The 10,223-nt window shown below is 39.6% G+C and overlaps 1 protein-coding gene across 1 annotated transcript; it reads left to right on the top strand.

Annotated features, from left to right (window-relative positions):
- Nucleotides 1-6,011: 6,011 nt before the first annotated feature.
- LOC148772272 (uncharacterized) lies at nucleotides 6,012-6,607 on the top strand. Its single transcript, XM_088826912.1, has one exon. It carries the CDS (start codon nucleotides 6,227-6,229, stop codon nucleotides 6,434-6,436), a length of 210 nt encoding a protein of 69 aa, XP_088683038.1. The 5' UTR covers nucleotides 6,012-6,226; the 3' UTR covers nucleotides 6,437-6,607.
- The last annotated feature ends 3,616 nt before the right edge of the window (nucleotides 6,608-10,223 follow it).

Here is a 10,223-nt window from a genome sequence, read left to right as displayed (position 1 = left end):
TTTTACCTAATCCCCGATGAAATCGGTGCCCAACGAATCAAGATTGGCGTCTAGCAACTACGCATCATGATTCCCTAGATACAAGTGAAGTGCCTGCAAGAACCTTATGATATAGTTAGCGTACAGTACGATCCCTTCGCAGCACATGTCTCGATTGAACTAGAGGCATTGGTTCACCGAGACCTCTTATAAAGTTCAATAACCATGCGAACGTTCTAGGTATTATAAATCCATTCGTGTGCGACTTAGGGAAACACATTTCCCTAATCACCCCACTATCAACTCTGGCCAGAGATTCCTTGGATTATAAACCGTCAGAACACACGGGACATCCATGACTACTCAAGCGCTCGAATCCCCTACTACAATGCACAGACTTCACACTAGATTTCGGATTGCACGAACGTTGGCCCTTGGAGCGGTCCGCTGTGGGACTCAGGGACAGGTCACGATACAATCGGTCCTCTAGTGAAGTCACGGTGATGTCTGGGTCTTAAGGACTAATGGTGTACAACTTTATCTTAGAAACCTATTACTCGATGAATGAGAACCACTTATAGATTTCTAGGGCGAGGGAGTTCAGTGAACTCATCTAGTATGAGCACCCACTCAAGTATGCCGATGTCACAACACCGAAGACTGATGAGACGCAGTACACATACACTAAGTGCTAGTCTCAAACGGGAAAGGCCGGTATCCTCATTATTGGCGTAACCCATCGACTAGGAACAAGGTTTAACAGTTACATTACATTGCTGAGTTATCTCACGATTCTACTAGATCAACTCACAGTAATAGAGTAACTCATTAGGACTATATCTATGCTGCTTGCATGGGATAAGAGATATAGAATGCCAAATGAAATGTTTTATTATTACGAACGAAAAACGATTGTTTTATTACAAGGAAAAGGAGAAAGACCATAGCCACAAGTTGGCTTGTTGGTCACCTACTCTAACAATCTCCCACTTGACCTAAAGCCAACTACTCATAAATCTAAGTCCCATCGACTCTCGATGTTTCTCGTGGACTGATCCTGACAATGGCTTGGTGAAGGGATCTGCAATATTGTCCTCCGAGGTGACTCTGTCGAGCTTGACTTCACCTCTCTCTATGATCTCTCGGATCACATGGTAGTTTCTCAAAACGTGCTTCGACTTCTGATGAGCTCTTGGTTCCTTAGCTTGCGCTATGGCTCCGTTGTTTTCGCAGTGCAGCCGTACTGGATCGCTAGCATTTGGAAATACACCCAACTCTTGGATGAATTTCCTAATCCATGACCCTTCCTTTGAAGCATCTGAGGCTGCAATATATTCAGCCTCCGTGGTGGAATCAGCCGTCGTGCCTTGTTTGGAACTCTTCCAACACACGGCACCCCCGTTGACTTTGAATATATACCCCGAGTTTGACTTCGAGTCATCCACGTCCGATTGAAAACTAGAATCCGTGAAGCCTTCTAATTTCAACTCGGTATCCCCATAGACCAAAAACAAATCTCGAGTTCTTCGCAAGTACTTGAGAATGTCCTTCACAGCCTTCCAATGGGCTGGGCCGGGGTCGGACTGATATCTGCTTGTGACGCTCACAGCATACGCAATATCAGGTCGTGTACACAGCATGCCATACATTATGCTTCCTATAGCGGATGCATAAGGTGTCATTTTCATCTCCTCGATTTCCAATTGCGTTTGAGGACGCATGGATTTCGAGAGATGAACCCCACGGGACATTGGCAAGAATCCCTTCTTGGATTCTTCCATGCTAAACCGTTTAAGAACGGTGTCTATGTACATGGATTGGGACAAGCCAAGCAATCTCTCGATCTATCTCTATAGATCCGTATTCCCAATACGTAGGATGCTTCTCCCAAATCCTTCATTGAGAAACGTGTGGATAACCATACTTTAGTTGACTGCAACATCCCTATATCATTCCCAATGAGTAGTATGTCATCAACATAAAGTACAAGGAAAGTCACTTCACTCCCACTAACCTTCTTGTAGACACAAGGTTCCTCCGGGTTTTTCACAAATTCAAACTCTTTCATAGTTGTGTCGAACCTTTTGTTCCAACTACGGGATGCTTGTTTCAATCCATAAATGGATCGATGGAGTTTGCAAACCTTTTGCTCATCTCCAGAAGATATGAAGCCTTCCGGCTGCGCCATGTAAATTTCTTCCTCAATGTCCCCATTAAGGAAAGCGGTCTTCACATCCATTTGCCATATCTCGTAGTCATACCACGCAGAGATGGCCAGCAAAATCCTAATGGACTTGAGCATAGCAACTGGTGAGAAGGTTTCCTCATAGTCAACTCCTTGCTTTTGAGTATAACCCTTCGCTACCAATCTAGCCTTGTAGGTCGATACCTTTCCATCTACTCCAATTTTCTTCTTACAGATCCACTTGCAGCCTATGGGAACGATTCCCTCGGGTGGATCTACCAAGGTCCATACCTTGTTGGAGTACATAGAGTCCATTTCGGATTTCATGGCATTTAGCCAATGTCCCTTGTTTGTATCCGATACAGCTTCGTTGAAAGTTCTGGGATCACATCCTTGGTCAACTTCATCAACGAGGAATAACCTATCGGGCGCTCTCCGAACTCTTTCGGATCTACGCAGCGACGGTTCAGGAGGTATATTAGTGGTTTGTTGAATTGGTTCATTTTCTGATTGTTGTGCTTGAACTTCAGATTGTGGTTCTCGAACTTCTTCGAGATCAACTACACTGCCCTTTCTATCCGATAGAAATTCCTTCTCAAGGAACACGGCATTTCACGAGACGAACACCTTTTCCTCGGAAACATAGTAGAATTCGTATCCCATGGAATCCTCGGGATACCCCACAAAATAGCATAAGTCGGATTTTCTATCCAACTTATCTCCCACTATCCGCTTCACGTAAGCGGGACAACTCCATATCCTAATATGTTTAAACGTGGGTTTCTTGGAGTGCCAAAGTTCATAAGGTGTGGAGTTAACTGCTTTGGTATTAACCCTATTCAGCAAATACACGACAGTTAGGAGTGCATGACCCCACAGGTATGCCGGTAGCTCGGTGAACCCCATCATAGATCGAACCATGTCTAACAGTGTTCGATTCCGACGTTCGGAAACTCCATTAAGTTGAGGAGTTCCAGGAGGAGTCCATTGAGACAAAATCCCATTCTCTTTAAGATAGTCTATAAACTCAGTACTTAACTATTCACCACCACGATCGGATCGTAGTTTCTTAATACGTCTACCGAGTTGGTTTTCTACTTGGTGTCTAAAATCTTTGAACTTTTCAAAAGTTTCAGATTTATACTTCATCAAGTACACGAAACCATACCTAGAATAATCATCGGTAAAGGTAACGAAGTAGTTAAAACCACCCCTAGCACTAACGCTTAGTGGACCACACACGTCTGAATGGATCAAATCCAAAAGACCCTCGGCTCGTTCCATCTTCCCTTTGAAGGGAGTCTTGGTCATTTTTCCTTTAAGGCAGGACACACAAGTTTGAAGTGATTTCACGTCCTCCAAGGAGAACATTCCTTCACTTACAAACTTGTTCATCCTTCTCAAGGAAATGTGACCCAGTCGAGCGTGCCAAAGTTGTGTGGGGTTAAGACTTATATCTTTTCGTTTTGCTGATATAACGTTAATAGGTATTTCATTTGGATTTAGTTCATATAAGTTGTTTATAAGTTGTCCCTTACAAATCATATTTTGATCCTTTTGTATAATGCAAATCGAATTTCCAAAAACAAAAGTAAAACCTTCATTATCCAAAACAGGAATAGAAATAAGGTTTCGAATAAGTGACGAAACAAATAAACAATTGTTCAAAACAATGGAAAAACTAGAATCCAAAACAGAAAGATAAATTGTCCCAATGGCTTCAGCAGCAACCCTTGTTCCGTTGCCCATTCTTAGGTAGGTCTCACCCACATTAAGCCTCCTACTTCTTGTCATGAGCTGCAAATCATTACAAAGATGTGAGCCACAACCAGTATCCAATACCCAAGAAGAAGATTTAACGGACAAATTAACTTCTATTAAATACGTACCCTTTTCAGAACGTTTCTGATCGAGGTAAGCCTTGCAGTTGCGTCGCCAATGGCCCTTCTTTCCACAATGATGGCAAGCGTCATCAACTTGTTTGGTGACCTTGTCATTCTTCACTCCGCTCGACTCGCCCTTCTCAAGTTTCTTGCTCGGGCCGAAACTCCTTTATTTCCTTTTCTTCTGTAAAGAAACTTTCTTTGCAGAAGGAGCAACTAGGAGAACAGATTTCTCCTTCTTGATCGTGGACTCATAGCTGACCAACATGTTTAACAACTCATCCAATGGTGGATCGAGCTTGTTCATGTTGAAGTTCACTATGAACGATTCATAGGAACTAGGAAGGAACAGTAGGATCAAATCCACCGAGAGCTCGGCCGGGAGGGTGACATCAAGGCTCACCAACTTCTCAAGGAGAGTGATCATCTTGAGACCGTGCTCGTGGACCGAAGCCCCTTCACGCAGCCTCATGGTGATCAACTCCTTGGTAGCTGAGTACCTCGATGCCCTAGTATTCTCACTGTACATGCTTTCAAGATGATGCTTGATATCGTAAGCATGTACGTGAGACTCATACTTCCTCGCGAGCTCTGGCACCATGGATGCTAGCATGTAGCACCTCGCATGGAGGTCGTCCTTCTTCCATGCCTCGAAAGTGGCAGTCTCGTCAGCAGTAGCAGTCGCAGGGAGAGCAGCGGGGGGACGTTCATTGAGCACATAGAGACGCTCCTCGACTTGGAGCACAAGTTTCAGATTGCGAAGCCAATCCAAATAGTTTGGACCAGTGAGTTTGTTTTTGGTCGAGGATAGAGGAAAAGGGATTTTTGGACATTGTTGCTGAGAAAATTTTAAGAAGACAATAATTAGAGTTTAGTTCGTAATAATCGTTACAATTAAAATTTTGGACTTTTATGTTTTAATTGTTCTCCTACTAATTTTATCGAATTCCACCATCCTCTAGCAGACAATCGAGAAAACTTATTTTTCTTTAATGGGCTTTAGGTCCAATAGCGCTAATATAACCCGTAGTTAATCTATCCCGATTACACAAGCCTAAAGGTAGAGTACTATCAATCACATCACTATGTGACCCTAAAGTTCGATTTACCTCACACTTGATAATGACCTAAGTTAATCTAGCGAATATCAAAATCTTCGTGTGTCAAGTCTAGCCTACCAATATGAGATGTCACAGATCCAACTATATCCAGCTAAAAAAATTGAGGAATAAGTTGTAATAAGTTCTATCTGTGTATAAAAAATTTATCCTTAATCTTGAATAGTGATTTTCAATGTTTTTTTATGTTTATGAATTACGTTATTCAAATAATATGTTTTTCTTATCCATGTTTGTAATTCATAAATCAAACTCATACATATATTTCTCGTTAAACCTTTATTTATGTGTATAACTCATCTGTAATAAATTCAATTTAAAAAATGTTGTTAGTGAATTCGAACATGACTCCATTGACACCTCTATTGAAATATTGATTTTCCCTTTTTTTTAATCAATGAAAACCAAATCCCATTGTTCTATGCTAGCTCTGCTATTATTAATAACTTCAATCTTTCGAGTAGGGATGGCAATGGGGCGAGTCTTGCAATCCACGTCCTGCCTCGCTCTAGAATTCCAAATCCTCATTCTTTTCAAAATTAGATGAACTGAGATCTCCGAAACCATCCATAAAATTCCCATGAGTACTCGTGGATAACCATCGAGTGAAATTTCAGGTCGGGGCAGGGCGGGGCAAATTGTCATTCATACTTTTGTGAGTCTTGTTTTAATCATTTATAAGTGTAAATTTAAAAGGGGAAAAAAAACTAAACACAATAAAGATAGGAACATTCTAGAAAAAACATTAGGTGGCACCAAAGGGGAAGATGAACGGTCACTAATTCTGCGGACTCCCAGAAATTACAAGTAGCTGACTTCCCACGCAATATCGTGGCCTCTAATTCTACTATCTTCATAATTTCCTCTCTTTAATAATTAATTAATTAATTAATAATAAAATAAATACTTCATAGTTCCCCACCTTGTATTATATTTTATTCAAAAAAAAATAAAAAAAAATCCCAAATAATTCAAACCTTCAATTCTTCCACCAAATCCACAATAAAAATATTTTCTCAGATTTTTTTGGGTTTGCAATAATTGATTGATTGATAAGAGAGATGCTGCACTTGTTCTTCGCGGTGGCCTTTTCGGCGGTGCCGTTGACTCTGTACATACCACCGATAAGAAGCTTGAATCTGTTTGTGGAGATAATTGAAGATGTGTGGAAGGAATCCAGTGCGCACACTCTTAGGGTGTACCCTCGTCTTAGATCCGCTTGTTCCAGGATCTTCAATCGTATCTTCTTCTTCAACACATCTTCTAGATAATTTTTTTTTTAATATATGAGCCAAAAACAGTAATTAATTAGTTAGCGCTTTTTTTTTCTTTTTGTGGTGTTTTTGTAATTTGTAGTATTGTGGGTTTGATTTGTGATGGGAAATGGAGTTGTTGATGTAAATTAAGAGAATAACAAATTGTAATGTACTGATTTTGGTTGATTGTATTTTTTCCTTTCTGGAATTAATTCGGGATTGTTAAAGAATCATGGTTCGCCGGAACATTGAACGGAATTAAAATGCAAAAAAATTAGAATAAGTTTTTACTATTAATTTCTAATTTTGGAACAATTCTATAAATGTTGAGAGAATAAGAATTATGGGTGAAATTGTAGGTTTTGAAATTATCTTTTTACTTTAAAAGAAATAAAAAACAATTAGGACTAGATTGTAAATTTTGAAAATGTCGTTTCCTAGCCCCAAATCAAACTACATTTAATTTTTTTAAACTTTTAATTAAAAGTGAAAACCCTAGTTTGAGATCTCTTTAAATCATCGTTTGAGAGTTTGAGAGCTGGAGAAGTAAATTAGTCGATTCATGTTGTTCCAATTCGTTCTAGCCCGCTCCGATATGCGTGACAATTGCGGCCATCCGATTTATTGCATTGTCCGCAGCCATCCAATTTATGGCAAGGTAAGGAAAGAAAACCGATGAAAAGACACGGCCATCCGATTTATTGCATTGTCCGCAGCCATCCGATTTATGGCAAGGTAAGGAAAGAAAACCGATGAAAAGACAGATAAAAGACACCCAACATTTTGCCGTCGTCGCCACTTCCATCGCTGTAAAGACACACTATTCCCATCAGAATCTGCACATAAACCACACAACACCTCGCAGCAAAGCCCCTAAAGGAGTCGTAATCGAACCCTTCCAAACGCAAACCCACTCAGCCGTGCACCGCCTCTCGGTGGATTTTCGCAGCCTTATAGCAGTCGGCGAGCCCCAATTCCAGAGACTACGATGCGTTTCACGAGCTTCTCGTCATCTAGCGGAAGGTCGAAGGCGGTGCCGGCAGACTTCGATAACTACAGCAGCGGAGAGAGAAAGAGGAACGATATTTGACTTTTTTTTTCCTCTCTAAATTGTTGGAGTGAGTAGTTGAAGGGCATAATTGAGAATATGTAAAATAGTAAAGTGGTGTGAGAAATTTGGCCGAGTCCATATAGCCAATGTTTACCTCAGTCACATATCTACTTTTCCCTTGTGTAAAATATAGTGAAACATCATAATCATTATAGTCTAAAATATCCAGATCATAAATATTACTTGTTCTCCAATATCTTCTTTTTTTCTCAAAAAATACATTATCTTAATTTTTCGATGTGGACCACTAATTTGATGTAATGTTGGTCTTCTTGTCTCCCATGTAATGGATATGGATTCATGAAGCCAATATATAACGGTTTACTGAAAAAGAAATAAAGAAAAATAAATAAAGCAAGAGAAATAAAGAAAATAAACAATTTGATGTGAGTAACTACAGCCAGGAACCTTGCAACAAAATTGAATGGATTTGCAACGAGATACGTAATCTTTATATATAAACGTAAAAAAAAAAGGCACAACTAAGAAACTCTAACCGCATATTTGTATTTATTTTAAATTTATTACTAATATTAATAATTTCCGAAATTTCCCTAGTTTTATGATTTGTTTCTCCATTTCTTATAAAATGCAATTTTGAAAATTTTCTTCAACCATTTGTCTGATTGTCATCAATCCATAGGAACGTAGTACTAAGATGTATATAAACGAGGATTTTCGACATCCACAGCACAAAGAACAAGTGTATAATGTCATTATGTTGATTTGGCAAAATGATACGCATATACACGTTTTTAAGGCATGACCCATAACAACATTTAGCTTCTATTCGAGAGAAGAGATTCGAAAGAAAAAGGGAAAAAATATGCAAGAAAACCGGCATGATATTTACATAGCAAACTACAATGGTGGTCCGAGTAATTTCAATCTCAAGTCAATGCAGACGAAAAACCCAATAATGTGGCACATGAAAATTACAAGACGAAGTTAAAGAAGATTAGCAAAATATGTATCAAGGAAGAAGAAATTCGCTTTCTACAAACATCTCAACAACCTTAAACTTCGTTAATACGTGATTATTAGCAAGCATCACTATACGTTGGTTTATTCGTGAACGTCACCACGTGTAAGCCTACCGCATATGTAAACATTCAACATATATTTCACACCTATCCACATGTGTATGTATGCGATTGTGTGTAAATCTACAACATGTGTTTATATATATGCAGTAGAACCACGATAAATTAATAACCTTGATTAAATAATAGTTTCTCTCGGTCCCGACTCCGCGTGTTAAATTATTAACTCGATAAATTTAATAATTTGCTAAATTAATAGAATTTCTCTAGTCCCGACTGTATTAATTTCGCTGTATATGCTGATATGGGTAATTATGAGCAAGAATCTTGCAGCAATCTTCTTCACTTCTTCCGTAGATACTAAGCAATCCGATTTTTTTCAGGAAGTTGCCATCTTTCCTCAACTTAGGTATATTCCACTCCATTAAAATAATCGAAAGATTCCTCACCATAGTTCTTGAAATAGTTAAAAAAAAAAAAAAATCAAGACACTGGAGCTAAACACAGCATAATATCAATAATGGATAATCATATAAGCAACATTTGTATGCATAAAAAAACGACGATTTGTTTCCAACTTATTTAGCTTCATTTCGGATACGAACAAAGATCAACTACAAACACCCTTGGCCAGCATTTTTATTTTTATTTTCTAAAAATCAACTCCAAATCAATATCAACAGAAGGAAATCAAATCGAAACAACACAAATTCGAATGTAAAAAATAAAAGAAGAGGATTTTAATAGAAAATCTAACCGAAAAATCATCACTTGTTAAGCTTTGGCAACAACAAAATTCTTGGGGGTGATGCTCTCGATAATAAACCGATCACTGGGCCGAGCAGGAAGAAACGCAATTTGGCCGGCTACAGCTACGGCGTACCCTCCTCTCACTTTCGAATTGGACCTCCACGTGTTCTTCAGCTCCACCCACGCGCGCTGTTTCCTGAACCTCTGCTCGCCGCCGGACGCGGCGGCGTCGTTCGTCGAACCTGGTGGCGGCCTGCTGCTTGGTCCGGGGATCGCCGGTGACCAGATAGACGAAGCAGCGCTGGAGCACGACGGCGTCTCCCGGTTCGACGGGGTGAGGAACCCGACCCGGCTGGATTTGGGTGGTTTGATGAGCTCCTGCTTGTTGGCGATTCTGGGGCGGCCGATTCCGGCGTCGACGAGGTACATTTCTTCTCTCAGGCGGACGACTTTGGCCTCGAATTAATTCTGGGGAACCCGGAATTAATTCTGGGTTTGAATCTTCGAAAGAGGGGTCCTCTACGGATTTTAGGGTTTATAAATATCAAGAAATCCACCAAGAAATCCTACACACCAAAATTATCAAATGCATACCAAACATTCACGATGGAACCAGAAAACAATGATATGGTGGTTTACGAAGGTGGAGAACACAATGAAATATGTTTTAACCATTTATTTTTGCTTTTGGGTCGTTTTTTTTTTGGGAAAAAAATTCGACGATACCAAAAATCGGTCTGCAAATACCGATTTTTATTACTAAAGTCGGTAACCACATTCCGATTATTTTAATAAAAATCGGTACTTAAAAACCGATTTTTGTATTAAAAATCGGCATGACAACACCGATTTGTTTTTTTATTATCGGTATTGTCATGCCGACTTGTACTACAAAATT

This window comes from Erythranthe guttata, chromosome 2 (assembly GCF_056151865.1).
Source record: "Erythranthe guttata isolate IM_541 chromosome 2, IM_541, whole genome shotgun sequence".
Taxonomy (NCBI): domain Eukaryota; kingdom Viridiplantae; phylum Streptophyta; class Magnoliopsida; order Lamiales; family Phrymaceae; genus Erythranthe; species Erythranthe guttata.
This window is presented reverse-complemented; position numbering and strand designations above follow the sequence as displayed.